This window comes from Scardinius erythrophthalmus (genome assembly GCF_964197995.2).
Source record: "Scardinius erythrophthalmus genome assembly, chromosome: 2".
NCBI lineage: Eukaryota > Metazoa > Chordata > Actinopteri > Cypriniformes > Leuciscidae > Scardinius > Scardinius erythrophthalmus.
In genome coordinates, this window is record NC_138222.1 from 42143410 (window position 1) to 42169127 (window position 25718).

Sequence of the window (25718 nt, forward strand, 5' to 3'; positions counted from 1 at the left end):
ACCGAATATATTAAACCAGACTCACCTGCCCCATATACTTCCCTTCATGTACTCAGGATTATTATTATTATTATAATTAATTGTTTTACACAAGCATGTACTCTTGTATATAGAAAGCCAAACTGAAGCCCAGGGGGGACTATTACATTAAAAAGTATTTTAATTAAAAAAGAATGAAATATAAATGAAAAGTACCTCTTGATGAAATGCTACTAACATTTTATTTCATAAAATAAAAGTCATTTAAAAAAAATGACACAATCTAAATACACTGAAATGAATCAATATGACGGCATGCGAGACAATGACACCTGTTTTCTCCTTATGAAATGAACCAGTAAAACAGTTCATTCCCCAAAACAAATAAAAAAGTGGTGCTACTTCCGCTGCCAAAGAAAATGGCAGCATTTGTACAAATGTCTCTCACATCTCCCCAAAAGTGACAAAACACCTGAAGCTGCTTTTACTTGAGAAGCAAATTTTTTTTTACACATTGTTCTTGTGCTCTTTTTATCCTCTCCAAAACATTCACATTTTCATCTTTTCTAAGTGCCATTTATTACTTCTTTGCCACTTTGTTTCCAGTCAATACATGATCGGCAGTTCATCAGAAAGCTCACACTCAATAAAACACTTTCCTACCTACCTAAAGGGATTTGTTCTTTTGGCTTTGTTCATTTTATGTCTGTGACACAAATGTTTGTGCCAATCAGCTGTATAGGGGACTACCATAAAGGGGACTGGACTCCCGTTTCCCTCAAATGTTGTAATTTACAAACACATTCCAATTTCCCAAAATACACACTCAGAATACTTCCACAGTATTTACCGTCTTACGGTAACTATTGCATTTACCTATCCCCACATCAGTACGTTACTCTCAAGAATTGATCTGGATTTTGTGGAGGTCTATGAGACTATGAATGTATTTTGACAGGGACATGTGCGGCATTGTTAAATGATTTATGGTAACTGTGCTTTTCACAGTAGCGTCCGCAATAAATAATATCCATTGGTGAGAGAAGAATCAATATGAATTATTCATGATATTATGGAGACACACTCACTCTTAAAAAAAGACATTACTATATTATTACTATATTAAAGCCTCCAGACCTGTTGGGGTTGTTTAAAATATTGTTTGGTTGGAGTTGGTCGTACAAACATTACATGATGTAAACATTAATAGCTTGTTGCGTGTCATGTAGCTATTGCAGCAAACTAAACACCCCACTCCTGCAATCCATCATCTTGATTTCAATTCTGTGCATTATGTTTTCTGAATTTAGACCTCATATATCACTTTTTGTGACTAAACATAACACTGAAATCCCTTAGAAATCCTCAACTTGCATGTGCATCAAGAGCTTTAATTGCATCTTGACTATTCAACAACATTCAGGTTGGAAGGTGCCGAGCTCTCGTGTAACTCTGATTCTAAGCATGTTGTGCTTATAACAGCAATAAGGCTTCATGAGAAATGACGTTCAGAAATAACCTCCACAAACATTTTTGAAAACAAATTAGTTTCACATGCCATTAAGTAGTAAATTTGGTCAGATTCCTCAAAACAGCTATACCACAGACCAAGCCAGGTCACCGATCGTTACAATCATTTAACAAAGAGAGAAAAGTCTCCATTTGTCTCCGTAAGCGTAATTTCATACAAATGTAGACTTGAAATCTAGACAAAATGAAGTATCTTTACACGTACGGACTCTTTGAGGCCTTAGGAAATGTGCTTTTCAAAGCTTGAATGACAGAAATACTTTTCTCTCTCCTTCATTTGGGCTTAAACTCCTCCACGCCATCAGTCAGCTATAAGAAAACCTGTGGATTTATTTGTTCTCTTGATGTCTTTGAAAAGATTTCTGTGCAGTTGTGAAATTTTGAACAGAGAGCACCATTTTATTATGAATCCTCTTGGAGAGAAGACAGTCGCAGTCTTTCATGAAACAGAGCAGTGAAAAATTTCATTGTTTTGTGTGTGTGTGTGTGTGTTTGTGTGTGTCACAAAAGTGAGACATGTGAGGGGGTGGAAGATGCTCGGTGGTCTGTGCATGTGTCTCCATCTTGACTCTCAGCAGTGTCCAGACCATTTACAGATATGAATCTTTTATCAAATTGTACGGTGTATACAAGTTGTGTTGACATCGGTGATCAACAAGAGCCCGAAAGTCATTTGAAAATGATCCAGTCAGTATAACGCATGATGATGAATAGGCCAGATGCTTTGTCCTTACGTAGACGCTGTATACATGTTGTGAAAATGTTGCTGCAACGTTGCTCCAGAAGTCTCTGCTCACACAGTCCCATTTTCGTGCCTGGACTTGTGGACTGTGGTGCGGGCCAAGGGGCTGCTTAAAGAAGGGGCCAGCGTACATAAGAAACCGGCCAGCAGGGTGAGACCCAGTCCGCCCCAGGCACAGAACATGGACCAGCCGTAGCCATGACTGATGTCCTCTGGAAGGCCGTAAAGGTAACGTGGGTAACGGGACAGCTCAAAGTTAATGCCCGCCACACACGTACACAGGGAGATAATACAGCAGGTTCCTGTCAGAGAGAGGAAATTACTCAAGATGTATCATCAGACATTCATAAAACACACTTTCCTCACAAGATCACAAATATAGGATGCAAAGAGTTCATGCTTTTGATCTATTTTCAAAGCACTTCTATGTATTTACATAATGTTGTATGAGAAACGAGCCACTAGATGGCGATATAATTGAGCAGTCAAGTTACATTCCGTCACTTTCTCTCTCTCTCTCTCTCTCGCCTGCACGCACACAAACACACTCTCTGTCTCTTACCGCCCATGAGGAAGAGTAGTCCAGCTACATACTGCATGAGATCATGTTGTTGACAGCATCCAAGAACTCCGATGATCCAGCCAAAAAGAATGATAGAGACAGCCATGCCCACAAAACCTGCTGTCATCCTCCGCAGATCTGCAGCACAAAACACAATCATCAAGACCCTTTTGTTGCTATTCAGGGCTTTATAAGCATCTAGTGATGACTTATATACTGCATGTTAAATATTTACGTTTTGCTTTTATTTTATTCATCAAGGACTTTTTATTATATATATATACACATTCATATACTATATACTACAAAGGTAACAACTAGTACCATTGCATCAAGAAAGCAACCAATTCCTACGATGCTATTATTATCCCCATAAAAAATAAAATAAAAATATGGCCATACAAGGCCAGTTAAATTATTGATTCGAAATACGAAGAGGGAAATATTATAATCCATGATAAAAGATCAGTTAACTGTGCATATTATTTCATATTATTATAACATATCTTGAGCAAACAATTTTGTCTATTCACTCACTTAAAAATAACATTTCTTATTAATATCACAGCTGAAAACAGTTGCTGATGCTTAATATTTTTGTAAAAACTGATACTTTTTTTCAGGATTCTTTTATGAATCGGAAGTTCAAAATAACAGCGTTTGTTTGAAATATATATGTATATATATTAGAAATGTCTTTACTGTCACTTTGATGGATCCTTGCTGAATAAAGGTATTTATTTAAAAAAAGGGTAACACTTTAGTTTAGAGTTCTCACTATTAACTAGTTATTACTAGGATATTGGCTGTACTTATAAACCACATATTTAAACCACGCCTTATTCTGCACGACCATATTCTACATCCCTTAATCCTAACCAATAATACCTAAACTCAACAGCTACCTTACTAACTATTAATAAGCAATAATTAGGAGTTTATTGGGGCAAAGTTGGAGGTAATAGTGAGAACTGGACACTAGTCTATAGCGTGACCAAAAAAAAAGGTAGAGGCAAATCAGTAAATCTAATTAAGAGGAGGGAAATATTCACATCAGTGAATATTCTGTATTTGTCAGTACAGGCTGGCAGGCAGTATAAAATGTTTGACCTTTTTGGTGAAATAATGAATCTTTTTTTAGTGCTTTAATGTGCTTTCATTTAAATTAAACAATATAAGATGTCTTGGAGCATTACAAAGTATCATCCATGCATTCATTCTCCAAACCATTAATCCTCTATAGTGTCAGAAAAAAAGTATCATATTTTACAAACATATTGCTACAACTGGGGATTGAAGAAGGATCAGTTACAATCCATTTAAAAGTAAAAAGTGTGTATACACAGACTCACAAATATTGTCTTTAAATATGCACATCACAGACAGAATTGTTTATGAATGAATGAACTGATCAACCCCACAGGCATGAATTTTGTATATCTGACACAAGTAAAAGAGCGTCTGTCAGACTCACGCAGAGCATGCCACTCATCTTGTCGGATGGTCTTGGTGATATTGACGGGAAGGTTTCGAGGCAGGATTGAAGAGGTGTAATGATACTTTACAGGGGTGCATCTCTGAATCAAACCTATTTGAACAAAACAGTGAATCAAGAAGTATACTCTTTCATGACATTCACAGCATTTACTGTTTAGGAAAAGCAAATCAGTCCGAGGCTTTAATCTCCTGAGGAACAGCAGGTCTGTTGTGATCATGAAATGCAACAAAGCGGCCCATGCTTGTATTCACTTTAATTAAAGCATTTCCTGGAGAGCAATTAGGCACAGGGTCATAAATGTCATAGTAACATATTGATTTTATTTTCATGTAAAATTAGAGAAACAGGCTTTAAAAACAAACCCACTTCATTCAGTTGTAGAATTTTAATACTATAAACCCATCAGTATTTAAGAATACCTAAACTGCAATGACAATCACTAATGTCTGTGAAATTTAGCAAAGCAAAACTGCTATTTTTGAAGGGAAGAGTTATGTTATATGGATAGTCATTCCTAAACAGTAGCATTTATACCATTACAAATAATTTTTATTCAAAAAAATGTTTGGCACTTTAAGGTCTTGAATGACGTAAGTGTTGTGTATCAGACAAGATGTGTATAGCGCTGATTGCCTTCCTCCCTGATGAGAACCTTATGAATCCTGAACAGGCGAGTGTGTGAACCTTAGAATAATTAACTTGCACTTTATGAAGCCGATTTTCATTCATGAGGTTTCCTTTGTCTGGACATAAAACAGACTTAATCTGGTGGAAATTCAAATCTTTATCAGAGAAACCTCAAATGTAAATCAGATAACATGAAATGTTGTGATTTTCACAGTTTGCTGTGTTGTATCAATACATTTCAGTCCCCACAGGCTATGCAGGCTTTTTCAAGGTACAGTTTCTGTTCTTTTCACCCACATCAGCATTATTTTTAGCATTTCTCAAGCTGATGATTTGGTCTGGGATTGATTTGCATAAATCAGAGCAGGCTTTCATGTTCTATTCATAAGTGTTGCAAAGTGCGTGGTATGGTTTGACACTCTTCCAGTTGTTAGACTAGGTGACGGTGATGCAAGATCTGGGGCCTCGTTTATAAAATGTTGCGTAGAAATCATCCTACATTTGATCTTACGATTATTTCACAAATGTACGTATACATTGTGATTCAAAGAACGAACGCACGCACGCACAAAATAAAAACCTGTGTACGCCTCTCATGCAAATGGGAAATTGATCTAGAAATAGTTTTAGATCTCTGGCTGCCTAATTAATGTCATTCGCATCTAAAAGAGCACCAGTCAACGTCCGAATCCTTTACCTGAGAAGTGCTTCGATTTCCAAACACCTGCAGTACTCTGACTCTCTGGCACAAGGAAAAGTGTGTACTTCTGCTTAGACACTCACGTGGCACTAAGCACTTTTCCACGTCAAAGACCGTTTTGTTTAAATATAAACGTTGGTGTAGATTTTAGCGTACGCTAAAGCACATCATCTGTGCATAAGCACGTTTTATAAATGAGGGCCACAGAGTGGTTTTCTGTTTGGATGCCTCAATATCTCTTGGTGTTTTAGCTGTGTTACAGTATATAGCTATATGATTGCATCGTATCTTTTTCTGCCTGCATGCAACATCTATTTCATACCCAATATTAAAGTTTTGCTCTTATTTTCAATATTTTCACATTTTCTATACATTGACACGTATGTAAAACCTTAACTTAACTTAATATTGGAAGTTAAAGGGGTAGTTCACTGAAAAATGAAAATTATGTAATCATTTACTCACCCTCAAGTTGTTCCAAACCTGTATAAATGTCTTTGTTCTGCTGAACACAAAGATTGTTTGTAACCAAACAGTTTTGGGGCACCATTGACTTCCATAGTATTTTTTCTCCATACTATGGATGGAAGTCAGTGATGCCCCACAATGTTTTGGTTACCCATATTCTTCAAAATATCTTCCTTTGTGTTCAGCAGAAGAATGAAACTCATACAGCTTACTTTAAGTACGTCTTAGAGCACATAGTCAACAAAACCAGAAAATGTCAAATGAATGTCAACAATAAAACCAAAACGTACCTCTAAGCAATAATGACATTTCTCATATTATGTGTAACCTGAAAAATATTGAAAAACTTCTGTTGGAAGCTAACCTAGGATGATATTAAGCACAATAACAAATACTTTCATACAGCAGTGATTTTCTTCAGAGAGATTTCCTGATGCAGATACAGTCAACTGTATTACTAAAACACACACATCAAATTGGTTCTCAATAGCCCATCGAAATATGACCACATCTTGCTGCATCAAAAAGCCTAGTTTAAATGTTCCTTTTCTACCACAGAATGTGATTTTGTTCTGTCATAAACAACAATATAAAACACAAATGCTGCACAACTGGTTCACTGGATTCTCAGATGATTCTCAGTCATCAGAAACATGTTGGGTCAAAGGGTGAGAGACATATTTTGGATTAGACAAAACGAGATGAGAGGTGAAGTCAAGGATAGAGAGGACGTGCTGCCATTTAATTAGTCTTTACAGAAATTAGACTGTTAAATTCATTAATCAAAGTGTTTTCTAGGGCACAATACACATTGAGTTTGCTGCTATACAGATCTGTCATGAAACGACGAGTACAGACCTCATGCGTGAGCTGAGCAGATTGTGTCATGTTTATCATATCTATGTGTCAAATATATTGTGACAGCTTGTTCTATGTCACAATCCCAAACTGACACATCAAAGGAACCAGGAATCTCTTACAAAGACACTTTGCACATTCTGTTCAATTCTCTGCTGAAGAAAATGCATTCTTGTACTCTTATTTGTGTAAACAAGGAAAAACATGTCTGTGAAATCTGATGGAAACTCTACAAAGAGACTTCAATTTAATTGGTGAACCAAAGTTATAACAAAAGAAACGAAAATCAATACCCTGCGCAGATCAGATTTTTAGGATAATATTCAAATTTGCATAGCACATTTTATTATCTTTTTAAATGTATTGCTACTGAGAATTACAGTATTACGCATGACATGTGATCTTGTCTTATTCAGTTTTTATTTTGTTTTAATATTGTTCATTTGGAGACCACATGGTGTACTATAATGATTCGATTTAGTCTGAACTGTTCCAGTTCTCTAAACATTGCTTTGTTTGTTTTGGTAGATTAACAGTGCTCAGATATTTTTTAACCATTAGGACAAGTAAACATCTATAGTATGTTTTACTGTTTGTATATTTAGAACCAATTATGTTAATTCTGCTAAGGAGAGTATCACTGACAACCAGGAACAATGTTTTGCCTGCTTTATCTGAACACAAAGATTACTGGGCTGGCACGGGTTGGTGAATAAACTGGACTATAAATCTGGAAGAAATATTTTCCTGGGTGTTGGCTCACAGTCTAACTGGAGTGGTTGCACACCATCACTACTTCATCATTCATGACATCTACAGAGCCACTTAGGCTGACCTGGGAAAATCAATGAACAAATTATTGATGAAGATATGGCCAAGTGAGCAGCGTTCCTTCTCTTTGCAACCCAGCAAGAGAATTGGCTGCTGTAAGAGCTCACACTTAATATTTAAGGCCTGAACATAACGTGGAATGAGATCTTTATCAAAAAAGAGGAGGGTGCTCTAAGCCTCTTATGAGCTTGATCATCTTATGGATATTGTTATCTGATATAGTCTAGGCATTCTTTAACAGTGTTATTAGAGAAGGTAATTTGTTTTACAAAACAAATACTTATGTTCACTAGTAGGCTACTACATGTATATGCCACAGCACAGCGTATATAGATTTAGAACAAATAAAGTTCACAACATACACCTTAGCCAACATTGTCACAGGATGCTCTGGAGCTGCTTTGGTTTTGTGTACAGCATCAGAGCTGCATTTAACTTTGCTATTGTTATCCCATTATAAATATTAGTCAAAGACAAGAATAAAAGAAAAAAGAAGAAAAGAATTAGAAAATGTGGTTTAGGTAGTTTGGCATAATCCATTCTTTATTTAAATGGTTTTGTTATAAAATATTATCAATAGGCCTTTAAAAACAAGAAAACATTTCTGTCTGTCAAATCAGTGTGTAACAAAAAAGCAGGTTTCAATGTGACGTTTTCTACTCTAGGTTATCAAAGTAATTATCCTATATATCATCTCAGACATCCTTATTTATCACAGATCCACATAATTTTTTTTTTGTAATGCTTTTAATTTCATATTTAGAATAACCATTTCATATGTTTCTGTATTCGTAATTTAAAATGTACACATGTAATTGCTATATAAATACACGTATGCTCTGTGTAGCATTATCTAAATCCACCTTTTGGTGGTCTCTAAGCAATTTCTGTTCCGCCTTTACAGACGGCACAGGTAGGCTGATTTCAGCACCTCGGATAGCGACAGGGATCAGATTCAGGCCTTCCACATTCCCCTTCACTGTTGACATCGCTTTACAAATAAACTTAATAAAGGAAGTGCCACTAAGCGATGGCTAATGCCACGTAGGTACAGAGACAACGGGAAGAACCAGCCTATCCGAATGGCATTGATAACAGTCAGGCAAAATGTTCGAGTGAGATTTACCGCTGGATGAACGTCCACATCCGTTCGCTTCCAAACAAAACGGCCTGGACCGAGGCTCTGGTGCTTGACAAAGGCACATCAAAACAGAAAGCAACTCACCTTTGTAAATGAGATCCTCGGTCTCCAGGTCGAAGCCCTCGCGATGACACTTTCTCCACAGACCGGAGATCGTGGAGTTGAACTGGCGGCTGCAGTGAGACTCCATGGCCGTCGCCGATGCCGGAGCGTGCCGCTTCACGCGCGCCTCCGTCGCTTTCCTCTCAAAGCCCTTAGGAGGCATCTGGAGTGGCAAGTTGTGATTTGAGATGTAAATGTATCCGGGATCGTTCCGCTTGTTTGCGTAGTTCTTACAGCGTTCGCGGTGCCGCCGAGCATCCGTCTCGTACCAATAATCGGTGCAGATGGCCATAGCCAACAAGACCAGAGAGGAAAACGCCAAGAAAAGCCCCGCGCTGGTTAAAATCTTAATGGCGGCCATCTTCTCCGCTCGTTGGAGAGCCCAGACAGACGCTCGGTCCTCCCTCGGCAGCCGTTGTGAAAGGCAATTCAAGAAAACTCACCGAATCTCTAGCAGCTCTCGGACGCTGACATGACCAGGCTCGATTCCAGCTCGATGCGATCTATTGTTGCAGAGCGCCCGGACAGATGTGCTGGTTTTCCACCATCTATTTTGATTTTGAGTTTGAGTTAAGGAGAGGGGGATAGATGGGAAGAGGAGAGGCGATGCGAGAACCAGGACTGAGTGAGTGGTGGTTTGGTTTGAGTGCAATGCTCTCTCTTTCCTCTTGGGCCTCAGTGAACTGAGTGAGAAGAGACCAATTAGGTTCGCGGAGAATAGTGATAAACATGAGATGAGAGGGTCATTTATTGATTACAAACTCCAGCACAGCATTACAGATGTAAACAGCTGTTCAAATATGTGACCCTGGATTACAAAACCAGTCACAAGTAGCACAGGTATATTTGTGGCAAAAGCCAACAATACATTGTATGGGTCAGAATTATCTTTTTTTATTTCTTTTTTTTAATGCCAAAAATCAATAGGATATTATGTAAAGACCATGTCCATTAAGATATTTTGTACATTTCCTACCGTAAATATATAAATCATTTATTTTTGTGAGTGAATGCAGCTCTATCGTGAACATAAATTAACAACTTTAAAGGCGTTTTTGGCCTTAAAGGGGATTTTTTGGCACCCTCACATTCCAGATTTTCAAATAGTTGTATCTCGGCCAAATATTGTCTTATCTTAACAGCTTTCAGGTTATGTATAAGTCTCAATTAAAAAAAAATGACCCATGTGACTGGTTTTGTGGTCCCGGTTCACATATTTCTTCAAGACTGTACTGTATCATTTTTTAGCTCTCTTGCTCTCCTTGATGTTTACTAATTACTAATTATTGGGGCATTCCAATGGATGCCTTTTTCATTAAAAAACTGTTTTACAGTAGGCTATAAAAAGTGAACATCTATAGCTTCTTAAATGCATCAGTTATTTACTGTAAAAATGATTTAAAAAATTGCATATACAGTATAAATGTCCATTTTTCAGGACACTGTATTTTAAAGATAATTTTGTAAAATCCAAATAAGCTTTACAGATCTTTATTATAAAGGGTTTAAACAATGTTTTTCATGATCGTTCAATGAACCATCCACAATTATTAAACATGCACCTGTGGAACAGTCCTTAAAGGTTTAGTTATACATACATATACACATACATACATATATATTTCAGCAATGTTTTTATGTGGGGTCACATCTCACACATTTTTAACCATATTATTATAGCCAAAAAGGCATCTTGTTGAAAGATAAAACATTTATAACTTAATATCTTAAGAACTAATGCCTAATGCCTTTTTTTTTTTTTTTTTTTAGATTAGTGAGACACAATTTTGCTTCTCAGAGTTAAATATCACCAAACAGGGAACAGAAAATCCTTGTCATTTGGATTTGCTGGAATAAATTGAAATATTAGCACACTGAGAAAGTAAACAAACCCTGAACAGAAAACTGCTCAAGGGAAACTCTCAGAATGCAGCACTGTGTCCTGCCCACGTATGGTAGACTTTGTCTTCGGAAACTTTCCCAGCAGAAGTAAAAAAAAAAAATTGTAGGCCTACAAATCTTAACCCATTTTATGAGACCTGAGAAAGTATTTGTGTTATTGTGCTATATTAAAACACGTATTTAGCCTGAAATATCAAATACGATGCACAATACCTTACACATCACATACAGTGTGTGAAATGTTTTACTGTCTAACTTTTGCATCTGTCCTTTGACTCCTTTCAAAACTTTTTTTTCTTCTAGTTTCTCCCCCCACTTTTGTTATGTCAGCATTATTTTACTTCCTGCTCCTCTCTTTCTCCCAATTTTCAACATGATCAGGTGTACTCAAATCTTTTATTAATATACTTGGTGTGAACTGCAGCAGCACTAACTTGCCACCTGTCATCCATGGAGGTTGCCCACAGTGAGGAGCTTCAGAAGCGTGGGAGGTTCAGGTCAAGATACAGGAGAATAAATCATGTTAGTACAAGCAGCCACGTTTTAGGTGCCCATCGGAAGCCGTTTTGAAAGACAAGGCATAAAGGCTTTCGAAAAAAAGAAATTAAATAAAGTGGCAACTCATTGTCCAAAGTTCCAGGCAGTTTCCCACACACTGGGCTCTGTCAGGGCAGATGACAAAGGAAGACAACCCACAGGCTAGTCGTTATGGCAACGGTCCCTTGCCAAACAGACTTTGTTGAAATAGGACAAGTGTGAACACAAAATCAATACCACCCCCTGATTCCCATATGACATTTCAGACCCAGACTGTGCAGAAAAATGTGCTTGTGGCACGCATCTTGGCATATCCGACACCGTTGCAGAACTACTACTATGAACATACAGGACTTGGAGTGGCAGGGAATTCGAGCCATTTGTATGACATCTCACAATGAAAAACGCAAAGACCTTGCAGAGACAAAATAGACTCCAAAGATGTGCAAATAAACTCCCCACAGTTGTCGAGCCAAACTGCATCAGCATAGAACAGTAGTGAAAAGTCAAAGCTCATGGATGGGTATAGCTTACTAACGGTTAAACATGGTAGGGGATCCATAATAGTAAGGGTAGCCATCTCATAAGAGTCATTAGGAAAAATAGTTCCTCCACATGGGGGGCATAACAGCCAAGAGGTACAGCTGGTAATTCAGCAGGTCATGAGAAACCTATGCGCCCTCATGATTAAATGCATCTTCCGGAAGTTACTGCATAATCCTGAAAAGTCATTGTGATATGCAAACCAGAACTGCTAAATGTCATTTAGGATCCATTAACGCTAATACAATAGAAAAGACCCATTTTGATGCAGGAAAGACACTCTCACTCAACATGCATCAATTCATTTGGTGGATATTTACCACAGACAGTACATGAAGCAATAGAGTTCTGCATCTTAAAAAAAATAAAAAATTATGTTAGCAATTTGGAAAAAATTTGGTGACCTATCCCTTTAATTGACAATAACAAATTTTTAGTGTGAATACGAGTTATTAGAAATTTCAATCATCCATTATTAAATCTTAAGTCTTAAACTGAATAGGCATTTGGTTAGAAGGTTAGCAAATGAATGAGATTTTAACGGTCAGCTGAACTACCAAATACATTTCTAAAGAGTTTCTACAGTGCTGGATTGCAGTGGTGATTCTACAAGTGAAAGCTGCACATAGTTCAATCATAAAAAAAAAACAAAAAGCCACAACAACAGGTTTAAATCAAACAGTAACATATTTATTTCAACTATACAATGGGAGGACTCAAGTCTTAAAAGTTATACATTTTTCTTTCAACATGACATTGTTAATAGAATAAATATATATAATCTCTTTTCAAATATTTACATTTAGGCAAAGATCGTTCTGACCTGCCAAGTGATGCGTTCAGAACATTCTTTCAGTAACATTCCATGTACAAAACTGGCAAAACAGGCAATCCATTTATCAACTATTTCATTATCTTCTTTAAAATTTGATCGAAATGTATGAAATGGCACCAAGTCATTCGAGTAAAAGAACTGTCTGCTTATGAAACTGTCAATCCTCTAGACTTAAATCACTCAAAACTCTGAATCGCAATGCCAGGACCACAGCGAACAGAAAATCAGAGAATTAAAAAGAAAATGCAGCAATGTAGTGGCTATCAGGATATAATCAATAACAAGAGTAAATACTGTGAGAAAATAAGGCCTGTTGAATATTTTCAAAAGTGTTTGACAGAAGGAGTGTGTTCAATGATGTATGTGCAAGAGGAATATGTACTCATGCAAAGCGTGGATGTCTTGAGCAAATGAAGTGTGAAATGAGCTTTAATAGATTTAACTTCCACAGAAGAATTTATAAAAGTGTAGCAATATTAGCTTTTTAAAAAAGCAATGATGATGACCATCAAAAATTGGACTATGTAAGTGTATGTGCCTGTACACTGTTTCTTAATAAAGAATCTGTTGACCTGTTGTGAAACTGCATGTGCAGTATGTTGACTTACAAATAAAGCAAATCACAGTGATGAAACCTACTGACAATGGAAAGTAACAGGTTCTTCTTACTGAGCATAAGTCATTGACACCAGGCTGGAACATGATTATGAACAAGAATGCAAAATAGAAGCAGCTTAGGTATTTGATATTTGGTATTTGAACCAAAACAACTACTGTTAATTCTGAGCACCGTTTGCACAAACCTGTATTTCCCTTCAGTTTCAGCTGGTGCCTATAAGGCATCATGAGTTAAGTCTAAATTTAATCTGGACACAGATGGTTCCCGGTGTTTGAAAGATAAGGCTAAAATCACACCTGATTGTCAAGGCTGTTTCTTTATTTGGTCTTTCCTCACACGGTCTTTGGGGTGACAAAAATGTGTAAATTATTTAAAGCTGAAACAGTGAAGTGAATAGTTCATAAGTCCATGCTAGGTGACACGCTAAACGTCCCTTGAAAAAAGCAGTGCTCGCCTGTGACTAGTCCATGACGACTGACAGAAGAGCCATGACTGCAATTCCACAAAACAACAGCAGAACCTGCAGAAAGGAGTTCCTGTGGAACAGGGGACATGGTCATGGACATTCAGTAATTTAATATGTGAAGTATGGGAGGAATTTTACATGTGGGAGGTTAAAAAAAAGGTGGAAGTGGACCTTACCTCGGGTTGGTCTCCTCTAGCAGATCAGGTACCACATTGACCAAGGCGATGTAGATAAAGCCACCTGAGGTGAAGGGCAGAATCCAGGCAGTGGCATTCTCTATAAAAGACACAAATGAGCAGAATCAACACTGAATAATGTTTGATAAGGATCTTATTCTTATTTTGTGGAAAACCCAAACAAAGACAATGATTATTTATTAAGCAGCAGTAGTTGCTAAAAATCATGTTAGGAATGGGAACAAACACTAACATCAGAAGAAAGATGATCCACTCAAGATCAAAGATACACTACCATCCAAAAGTTTGGGGTAGAAAAAAAGACTCTAATTGACCCTAAACTTTTGAATGGTAATGCATATAATGTATAGTCTGACACTACGCGATGTCTCACCTGCCCCATGATGTGATTGGGAGCAAAGAGCAAAACACGCCCCCAGGACTCCTCCTAATGCTGTAGAGAGCTGCATACGGGTGGCTTTCCAACGGTCAAAGCCTGCTCGCAGCAAAATGGCAAAATCGCCCACCTTTCCATCAAGACAAATGAATGTACAGCAACAGAAACTGGTAAGTACTGGGACAATTCATGTACAGTAACTGTTGGAATGACTATGAATTATTATCGATCAGCTAAAAATGAAATGCATTGCTTCCTTATAATAATTACATGGCTGAAACTCAAGAGACTCAAGATAATGAGATACGTACCTCATGAGGGATCTCATGAAGCAAAATAGCGAACGTTGTTAAGAAACCAACCTGTTAGGACAGGTAAAGTAAGACATTGTAAAGTTCTCAGAATAAACTAATTATTTAGTAAGCCAAGCCCTTGTTTTCTAATAGAATCATGGCAGGGCAGTGAAGCCATATTCTGTTTCGTAATTTGGCACATATGTTTAACTGAAATGTCAACAGAGGCTATGGGGGAGGTAGAGAAAACCATAAAATGGCAGTTCTCCATCAGTACTCGGCCTTGCATTTATGCAGCCAAATATGCATGTCCAGGCCAGTGAGCAAATGAGCAAATGTGTAAAAGTGTGTTTTTATGTGCAAGTATGTTGCACCAAGTCCATTTCCTCTGAAACTCCCTCCCCACGCATGCTGGGAGCCTTATGCTTCTCCACCTGGACTTCAACTTCACACAAGCCATATAAATACTGCTGCACTATAAATATTACCACACATCACATAAACATTTTGCAATGGTCCAAAAGAATCATGGGAGAACCCTTAAATGCTTTAAAATAGAAGTTTTAAAATGCTTAAGTGACCAAAGCATACTATATTTATACAGTAACTGAATCTATTTATATAACAGTCACCCTTGCTAGACAGTAGTAGTAGTAGTAGTAGTGGTACTGCCGAATCACTTTTATATGGAATTGGTCTGTTTGCTCTTACCTTTCGGCTTACTAAGAAGCTTCCTGCCACTGCCAGCCCATGAGTGAAGTTATCAATGCAGTTAGCAAGAAGGTTTAGATAACCACTTGTCTGAAGAAATAAAGAAACATTGCATATACAGTAAATGGAAGAGAAAGATAACAGATAAGACTTTTCAAATGCTGTATGACTGGTTAGAAGGAAACAGTCCCGGATTTAGATGTACTTGTCTCTAATAATATAATGACCACTTAGACCTTTTATTGTGCACAAGGCATGATTAGTGTGTGCATCTTACCTTTATTTTCTCTGGCTCTGTGTAAGGGCTGATGTCAGTCTTTGGCTTGGAGTCGGAGTCGGAGTTGTTGTTTGAGCAGATGCCATTTGTTTGTGGGGACACAGAGACCTCGCTGCTCGTATCTGTTGAAGACTAATATGGGGAGAGAAAACGCCACAATAAGCCATTCTAATCTGGGATCATTTCACAGCATTCAAGAGCAAAAAGACAATTTCCCCATCTTCAAATAAACCTGGGATTTAAAAACCATTCAAAAGAAAATCAATACTTATATTTGGCATGGATGTATTAAATTGATCAAAAGTTACAGTGACATTTTACACAAAAATATTAAGCAGCACAACTGCTTTCAACATTGATAAGAAATGTTTCTTGAGCAGGAAATCAGCATATTAGAATGGTTTCTGAATGATCATGTGAATCTGAAGTAAATCCTGGAGTAAGGATGCTGAAAATTCAGCTTTACCATCATAGGAATAAATTAAATGTTAAAATTTTTACTGTATTTTGATCAAATCAGCCTTGGCAAACATAAGAGACTTGTATCAAAAACACTGAAGAAGGTTTTTCTTCAACAATTTTACTCCCACTGCTGCCTGTTTGTCTGCTCCATTACAAGAACACTGCTATAAACATTTTCCGTTCATTTTTATTAACTGAGGAAAATATCGAACTTGTCTGTGGGAATGCACAGCACTCTGTACATAGATAATAAGCTGTAAATGACTACAAGTAATCCTTTAATTCTCAAATTAAACAGACTAAATCCTCAGCAGACTGATAACACTCAGTTTAGCTCCATTTCAACCAAACATTAGCTCACACTCAAAGCCTAAAAATCTAAGGATTTCAGTTGTCAATTCTTTCCACATCAGTTTTTTGAGACAGTACTGGGCTGGCTGGCTGGCTGGCAAAAACTGACTGTGAGAAAAGAATCGGTCTCTACAGCAACGAGCCTTTCAAAATGTAATAACAGAAGATGATGTTTCCTCCCTGTTCTAGCCTCTCAGCTGTGGCTTCTGTGCACCGTGGCAGACTTCTGTGGCCCGTCTGTCTGCTGATGGAATGCTGGTGGCAGCTGCTTCCTGCTAGACACTATTTATAGCTACCTAAACAGAGCAGAGGCTATCAATCAAACTCACAGGTCTCCCGTAAGCTAGACAGAAGACTCAAACGTAGACATTTACAAACAGATAAAAGTCATAATCCAAGTCAAATTAAAAGTTATAATTAGAAGGGCAGGCAGAGAGTGGGTGAAAAATGGACATCTACATCACAGGCACTGCAAGCTCCTCTGTTTTTTTGTGCGATTTGAGTGACCAAGGCACCCAAGACTCCCTCTAAAAAAAGCGAGAGTTGATCCATCCAAGCACATTTCTCTTGTTGCACATGCAGTGCACAAAGCTTCAATGATGCAGCCCTGACACCAAACCAAAATCCACAAAATTAGAAAAAGGGACCAGACTAAAAGAAAAAATGTAAATGGGTGTTTATTTGTTGACAAAGCAAGCCATGCCATGTCTACAATTGAAATTAAGCAGAACAAATACGTTATTCATTTGTCTTAGAAAGCATCTAAGAGCAAATATTTTAAGGCCTTAAGCGGTTATCTCCCTTGGGGTGGAGCTCGCAAAGTGAAAACTTGTGTGCGTGTTTAACTGGCACTGATGCAACATACTGAAACGAGCCCAGAATAAAAAGGTTTGGGTTCCTCTTGAATGACAGGAATGGTCCTGTTGGTATTTGGTATTTGGACATGAATTGGGATTTTGAATATCTGTCTGCCACGAACAGTAATTCATGATTTAAGACTCCACAACATTTGCTTCAAAGTAAATGTTACTTAGTGCCATTTTTCCATATTGATTCCTTTACCATAGTGAATATAAGAGACAGAGCCAGAGTTACCGAGAGGACGGGGTTAAGTGTAGGGTCAAATACTGGACTAGACTATTGATGATAAACATTTTAAAAGGCATAGTTTTCCCATGAGACTCCCATTCCAAAGACTGTGAAAGAAAAATAATGTATATCCATCTGACACAAACAGTGATTCATAATTCGAGACTCCACAACATTCCTGTAGACCTTATGTAGCCCGCCCCTTTTCAGCGCTGCGCTCGTTGACTTGTCTTCCGGTCTGTTTTTTCACAGCGATCTTGCGTATTTATGAATGAACAGCTCGTTTTAAAATCTTCCTGGTCTACTGACATTTGTTAAGACATGTGCTTTAAACATTACAATCCTCATGATAACTTTCGTTAACTTTAAGTAAATCCACTTCAAAAGCTAATTACTCCTGGACAGCAGCGCCAGAGATCTACAGAGCGACCGCAAAAACGGAAGTTCAAAGACAATATTTTAAAGATGGCTGCGCGCTTGTTTCTCTGGCGCATAAGGTCTATAGCATTAATTATTCCGTCAGTACTATTCCTTCCCTATGTGTGCTTGTTTCTCTGGCGCATAAGGTCTATAGCATTAATTATTCCGTCAGTACTATTCCTTTCCTATGTGTGCTCACCAAAACATTGTAATCATGTTATTTATATAAAAACTGGTAATAGCAGTTGGCATTAAGAGCTGAAATGAACAAGAGAGCTCAGACTCAGGTTTGCCCAAACACTCAAAGTCTGTCAAGCTTTTCCCAGAGACTCAAAGATAAAACAATTATGTTCTATAAATATTTATGACACTTGGGATATTGTTAACAAAACAGGAAGAAAGCAGACACAACAAACTATTACTCCTTTTCTAGCCAGTCCTCAAAAGGAAAATGTGCCAGTATAATTTTTTTTAATAGTTGTACTTTTGACTTTTGTAGTTTGTAGTATTAAGAAATAAAATAAAATAATAAAACAGATTTATAAATATCCCAACTGCATTCTGATTGTTTACTACATGATGCTTGGTGGAGTTTGAGTGGATGCATAATAAATGTATGTGATTCTGTTGAGTGCATAACTCCACCATCGTTCTTTTGGCTCCCCCATGAGGTTCAGAACTGCAATGTTCCACTTTATCAATTAAACTGATTCAAAGTGCTGGAATATGTAGTGTATAAACTATTGCCATATAACATGCATGGAACTACATTATAGGCTAAAAGGTTGTTAAATAGTTAAAAATGGCAGGTGAGGGAATGAAGTGACAGGGCAAAAGCACATGTAACTTACTTTGGCTTTTTGGCAGGAAGCTCTGCTCTCTGGGTCACTGTCTTCATCAGGGAACATCTTCTCCAAGATCAGAAAAGACAGCAGACCCCCTATCACCCACAAACCCTGCATACGATAGTGTCTGTGGGACCCATCTATCCAGCATATACACACAAAAAGGGGAGAGAAAGAGAAATGTTCCTTTTCTATATAAATCTAAGAAGAATAAAAAAATTAAACTTCACTAAGCTTCATCTATTAACAAAACTATTAAAAAGCATTTAAGTAATTGAAAAATAAAAATAAATAAACAGATGAAAAACGTAAACTTAAGTTAATACGTTTAAGTAGTAACATTACTAAAAAAAGAAAAAAAAGAAAGATTTTTTTTTAAATCTAACATATATAAAACTATAAAATTGTATGTAAACTATATATACACAAGTAAATAATTCAAAATATTAATTATATTATTCTATAAAAGTATACTGTCAAAAATAAAGAACAACAACAAAGAAAATCAATGGCTCTGCCTTAAAAACTGCAGGCTACTGTATATGGACCAATCCTGCCTTTATTCAAAATATATGACAAGCTTTTGGTCTTATCTATTTATTGAATATTATATCTAGTTTATTGAAGTTCTGTGTGTTTCTATTTTTAATGTCGATGGAAGCTGTGAATTGCACTGTGTGAGCCTTTTTTTTTTCATATCGATTCCAGTACCAAAGTGAATATAAGAGACTGAGCCAGAGTTACCAAGGGGACGGGGTTTAGTGAAGGGTCAATTACTGGACTAGACTATTGATGGTAAAATGTTAAAAATGCATAGTTCCCTAAGAGATTCCCATTCCAAAGACTGTGAAAGAAAAAGAGCACACAGATGATGATTAATGCATGAACAACAGCAAATGTTATATATAATGTGAGATTTCTCACCAGGACTGGAAGTGTAAGCCCAGGCTTCAGGAAGGAGGTGGAGAAACACGTCTCCTAGGAGACCACCAATGGCAAAACTCAGCAGCTTCTTCAGCTTCTGACACCCAGCTGCAATCAGTGTGAAAGCATCAGCGCCACTTCATAAACATGACAAGAAATGCTTGATGTGCATCTCGTGGTGTTAAAAAAACTGAGCAAATCCTTCACACATAGCAGATGGCAGACGAAGAAACCTCTATACAGTTGCACAATCATTCTACAAATTCTTACATATCTTTAACAATTATGTTGTTTTTCCATTCAGTTTAGGTTTTGAAGCTGCAAAGCTGTAATAAGATAGTTTTGCAACCCTAAAGTGTGGGAATATAACAGGCCTAAAATATCTAACACCATAATATTCACCACGTCTTTGAGAATCATGTGGTGAGTCTCTGTGGTACAGTAACAGGACACACCTAAATTGCTTATAATTCCATCTAAACCTCTACTGTCCTACCCACTGCACCCTACACTGGAAGATCAGAACAGAAGAAGAAGAAAAGATCCTTCTCTTAAGCCGTTCTACTTCCTGAGTGGGATCCACTGCCAGACTCTGATCTATTTCTGCATGAATGATATCATCACAGACAAAAGTTTCACTGCAGCATTTTGCAGCATCAAATGCAGCATTTTGCCTTCTGCAAAGGTCTTTAGAGACCAACCTGTTCACCATATAATGTTACTGTGCGGCACACTTTTTTGCATTTCCTATTATGGTTCTGTTGGCTCTTCTCTTGAACGTCCACTACATCAAGAATTATTTGGACAAGCCATGACAGGACGGTGTAGCTGAAGATGTGATTGCTCAACAAATTCTTTTCAAGGACAAGCATGCTCGCACAACCTTTTTCATCAGTGTCGGTTGGGATAATCTCTCTGCAAGATCTTTTATATCATATAATGAATACAGTGGAAAATTCAGACTTTTTTCTCAGAATCAAGAGATGGAAACTCGCAATTGCAAGTTATAAAGTCAGAATCAAGAGATGGAAACTCGCAATTGCAAGTTATAAAGTCAGAATCACGAGATATAAACTCGTAATTGCGAGAAAAAAGTCAGAATTGTCAGATATAAACTCAGAATTCTGAGAGAAAAAAAAATATAATAATATTTTTCCCCTCAGAATTGGACTTTATTATAACTCGCAATAGCGAATTCATATCTCACAATTCTGAGAAAAGTCAGAACTGCAAGATGTAAACTATCAACTGTGAGATAAAAAGAAATATCTTTTAAAATGGTTTATTCTATGGTGGAAACAAGCTTCCATGAGTAACTGAGTAAGCTATGAAATATTTCAGCTTTGCTTGCACATTGTCAGCTAACTAACAGGGAACTGTAGTATAACCAGGATGAACCTGTATTATTTCAAATAAAATAAACACTGCTTTTTACAGATTAATTTCAGGATTGGGCTTGACGTCATATTAGTCTCCTTTAAAACATTTTTACATTATAAATGTGGCTTATTTAGTGGCTGGGAAATTACTTTAACATGGTACGAAAAACAAAAGACTGAGGAACCGGTCAAAAGGAGCAAAGGGAAAAATCCCACAGAGAACATGATCTTGAATTAAAAGGAGGAAGTGCCACAAAAGCCTTGCCTTATATTAACCAGACAACTGTGTGAAGACCTGCATCAATCTACAAGCCGATTCTCTCTTGTTTGTATTAATAACAAACACATGTCCATTTGTCACACTAGGCCTGATGTGTGACCAGAATCATCAAATTTTTTCCATTCTGCTCAAATTATAGATGACCTGCGCAGGGCAAGAAAAGAAAACCTTTTCAACCTAAAGGAAGGAACAAAGAAAAGACACACAAATACAGATCTCTGTCCATTAGTCAGCACCGGGACTCAGCTGCGAATATCTGGATCAGCTCTAACTGTAACACAATCAACCTGACCTGGTTAGTATGTAACCTGATGCTAGATTAGTTGTTACAGTGAGCTGGTTACATACACAGGCCTAGATCACAAATAGCACACAAGCATATGTGACTTACCCTCAGTTTTTAAAGTTGTTCCAGCTTCAATGGGTATCACTAAAAGTGGAAAGATGCCACTAAGTCCGATGGCAATCGATCCCAAGAGGGAGCAGAACCAAACATCTAGGTTGTCGACGGAGAACAGCTCATCCAGGTACTGGAGGTCTAGAAGGTCCTTAATGCTCCATGGTCCTGGTCCTGCAGCTGCAGTCTTTGCCTGGGCCACAGCGGTCTGAGCCATCATCTTCCCGTCAAAGGATGACGCCAGTAGGGCGGCGCCAAGGAGCAGCACAGCAAATGCCCAAACGGGCCTCTCGGGTCCTGCGCTCATCAGCCCAGACCTCCGCAATGCACGTGGAAGAAACATGTAGGGTGCTGTAAGGAATAGAGGAGCCTTCAAACAGAATTTCATGAAGTGGAAAGATTAGTTTTAAAAAGGTTCTGGGTTTCTTAGTCCCGAATGAAATAAACAGTTATTTTTTCATATCAGTGTTTGAGCAACTTTGAGTTGCAATTTAACAAGAGCGTCACAAGCAGGAATATGTACTATTCTGTATACACTACAGTTCAAAGTTTGGGGTCAGTAAGATTAAGATCATTAAATTAATACTATTATTCAGCAAGGCCACATTAAATTGATCAAATGTGACAGTCACACTATAAATGCTCTTGTTTTGAACTTAAAGACAGTTTCCACAAAAACAGAAAGCAGCACAAGCACAATTGTTCACTGTGGATAAGAAATGTACAAAATCAGCATATTAGAATCATTTCTGCAATATAATGGAATAGAAAAGTTATTTCCAATTTACTCGATTTTAATCAATTAATTGCATTACACTGTGATACTGCTTTCAAAACTCTTCTAGAACCTAAACTTTTTGAACGGCTGAGTGAAATCTATGAAATTATTACCATTGCATGGAATTTTTGATTACAATTATTATTTTTTGTTTCTTTAGAACCATTATTTATTTTATTTTCTCACGGCACCTATTAAAAGGATACGAATACCTTTACAAATGTGACATCTGTTGTAGTCCTTATATAGCAATCTGTTAACCACAGCTTCAAAATTCTAAATTTATGTTTTAAAATATGAAATACATTTTATTCATAATTCGAAAACTGCAATTCTAAAAAGCCACTTGAATATAGAAGTCATGGTGAATTAGCCCTTTGGCTTTACCTACAAATTGAAATGTCTGGATATGGTGACTAAGTGCCTCCACTTCTATCCACATCCCCAAAAAAAAAAAAAAAAAAAAACCCTCAGTAAACAGAAGACACCACATAAAAAGACAGACATTCAAAAAGACCAAGGCCATGTGAGTCATAACCCAGACAAAACACCACACATTTAGGTAGTTACTGTCAACACAGGGAAACAATCTATAAGCAATAGAAATGAAACAATTAAAACATGATAGATAGTAGATAATGCATTAGAGGCAGGCCTAACACAATATCTTCCAACAGTAGGCTAACCGTATCTACAACACTACAATACTACAACAACAGTATCACCCAATAATGAGGCTAAATGAGTTCAGCTGTCTCCAGCAGGTGATCTTTATACAATGCTGAAACTTAACATAAGAGTTAAATTGCCTTTATTATGTATTATATACAAACACAAAATAAAACAATGAACTTAAGTTTTAACCGATGTAAATGACACCAATAATGAACGTTATGGGTGGACAAAAATGCTGTACAATCAGTATGCTAACATTCACACAGGAGCTGCACGCTTGAACAGTGTGTGGACGTGCACGAGTTCAGGGAGCGGTGAGATTCCCGAGAAATTCCAGACTGTTTTCCGACCGTTTTCACTCTATTGTTCGCAAAGTTTCAGCGTTTCGCTGCTAAACTAATTAAAAAAGCAAAGAATGACCGAATGCAAAACCATTAGTGTATATCTGATACTTATTGGCAATGAAAAAAAAATTTCGCAAAAGCCAACGTTGCTGAAATATTGTTCCCGATAAAAGTAACTGAACTTGCAAACTACCTCGATACAAAGTTGCGTGTCTTGAAAAACAATCACTGCCTTACCAGATTTGCAGCGATAAATAAAAACGTTTTTATCTTACCCTGCTGAAATTCCTACAGTTTTCACTCCGGGCTGACCCTGCCATCCAGGCACTGCTAAATAGAAGAGATGGAGCTGTTGGAGCACTCCAGCAGACTCCCGATTTCTCTGCTGAAAGATTTTCCACTGTCAGCCACGTCTCACCGACCGGAAGTGCATTTCCAGACCGCGTTCGCGCACTAACCGGAGGAGGAGACTCAACGCCAAACGTGGAGAACGTGCTAGAAGATTGTTTAAGCCGCAGCAGTTATAATGGCAAAGGGTAAAAACTCTAAAAAAATCTATCTATCTATCTATCTATCTATCTATCTATCTATCTATCTATCTATCTATCTATCTATCTATCTATCTATCTATCTATCTATCTATCTATCTATCTATCTATCTATCTATCTATCTATCTATCTATCTATCTATCTATCTATCTATCTATCTATCTATCTATCTATCTATCTATCTATCTATCTATCTATCTATCTATCTATCTATCTATCTATCTATCTATCTATCTATCTATCTATCTATCTATCTATCTATCTATCTTAAAAGTATTTCTTGAAAAGTTTTTTTTCATTAAGATATGTATTACAGCCTCAGGACACAGTGTCTCACTTCAGCAGACACCCAGCACAGCTGTACCAACCACAGTGGAACATCAGATGTTTTAATATGAATATCTGTATACCAACCACACTGATGCAAATTACGGTTTTCTATATGTTGCTTTGATGATAAACCAGGTGATGGCTCTCCACTAATGGATCTATCTATAGCATCATCTTGCCACATACAATATCCACATATGCATAAGCAAACACCTTTTAATTTGAAGTACTTTTATATTGGTATAAACTTTAAAACAAGGCCTTTCCAAAGTCTTGATGAACTTTTCTTTTCAAGGTCATCTTGGTATTGTTCTCTGTTGTTAGGAGTAGGTATGGGATGATTGTTTGTAACATATTTTGTTTAATGACTAATCAATCACTCTGGGAGATTTGCATCTATGGACATCTCACATTTTTTATTTTTAAAATATTTTTAATAAGTCTCTCCAGATGTCTGACTAAACTTGTGGTTATAATGCAGACAACAATTGTTGAAGTAATTATGGTAATTTGTAACAATAAGAGGAACGCACAAATGAAGTGCACATTATATGTTTTTATAGTTTGTTGTATCCTTAATGAACAGTCATGAAAAACAACGTGAGATTATGTGTTAGTGTTTGGCAACTAAACAAGTTAAGGTTGGAGTGGTGCAGTGGTTTTATAGTTAAAAATGATGGATGGAAAGTGAAGATCATTTTCTAGCTCTAATGTTGCTGAGGATTGTATGCTTTTCTGTCAAGTTCTGTCATTTATTCACCTTCATGTTGTTCTGAACATGTACAGTCTGAGTTTCGTTCTTCTGCAGAACACAAAAGAAATTATTTTGAAGAATAAATGATGATATAATTTATCCCACCCCTGACCACAAGATGGCGCGGTTGATTGAGGTGTAGGCTATTGTCTGAAACACAGATAGAACAAACATTTAGCCTACCAGGCCATCTCCCTGTGTTATTTCCAAAAGCATGTAAAATGATCTAAGTCTTTACATTTTATGGAGAAAGTAAGAAATATATATATATATATATATATATATATATATATATATATATATATTTTTAATGAAGAATTCTAATTCCTTCCTCACCATCAATTGTT

General features: G+C 37.1%; 2 protein-coding genes across 2 annotated transcripts; both read right to left on the reverse strand.

The window, feature by feature from the left end:
• Positions 1–1879: 1879 nt before the first annotated feature.
• tmem276b (transmembrane protein 276b) lies at positions 1880–9715 on the reverse strand. Its single transcript, XM_081355625.1, has 4 exons — positions 9021–9715; positions 4288–4401; positions 2814–2951; positions 1880–2553 (listed from the first exon to the last, which is right to left on the reverse strand). The coding sequence occupies exons 1-4, from the start codon at positions 9397–9399 to the stop codon at positions 2303–2305; spliced, it is 882 nt and encodes a 293-aa protein (XP_081211751.1). The 5' UTR covers positions 9400–9715; the 3' UTR covers positions 1880–2302.
• A 2968-nt stretch (positions 9716–12683) lies between these two features.
• Positions 12684–24218, reverse strand: slc39a13 (solute carrier family 39 member 13). Its single transcript, XM_081359945.1, has 10 exons — positions 24014–24218; positions 21936–22292; positions 19886–19993; positions 18968–19101; positions 15795–15926; positions 15518–15607; positions 14825–14875; positions 14511–14643; positions 14117–14216; positions 12684–14010 (listed from the first exon to the last, which is right to left on the reverse strand). Exons 2-10 carry the CDS (start codon positions 22282–22284, stop codon positions 13935–13937), a joined length of 1173 nt encoding a protein of 390 aa, XP_081216071.1. The 5' UTR covers positions 22285–22292; positions 24014–24218; the 3' UTR covers positions 12684–13934.
• Between the last annotated feature and the right edge of the window lie 1500 nt (positions 24219–25718).

What these genes read in the sequence shown, in the direction of transcription:
- tmem276b (XM_081355625.1), bottom strand. Translation starts at nt 9,399, where the DNA reads ATGGCCGCCATTAAGATTTTAACCAGCGCGGGGCTTTTCTTGGCGTTT. An exon ending in CGAGGATCTCATTTACAAAG is followed by an intron (nt 4,402 to 9,020) that starts GTGAGTTGCTTT and finishes TTGTTCAAATAG; the next exon opens with GTTTGATTCAGAGATGCACC. An exon ending in ACTACTCTTCCTCATGGGCG is followed by an intron (nt 2,554 to 2,813) that starts GTAAGAGACAGA and finishes TCTCTCTGACAG; the next exon opens with GAACCTGCTGTATTATCTCC.
- slc39a13 (XM_081359945.1), bottom strand. Translation starts at nt 22,284, where the DNA reads ATGTTTCTTCCACGTGCATTGCGGAGGTCTGGGCTGATGAGCGCAGGA. An exon ending in AACAACTTTAAAAACTGAGG is followed by an intron (nt 19,994 to 21,935) that starts GTAAGTCACATA and finishes CACTGATTGCAG; the next exon opens with CTGGGTGTCAGAAGCTGAAG. An exon ending in CTTCCTGCCAAAAAGCCAAA is followed by an intron (nt 15,927 to 18,967) that starts GTAAGTTACATG and finishes TCCCCATATTAG; the next exon opens with TCTTCAACAGATACGAGCAG.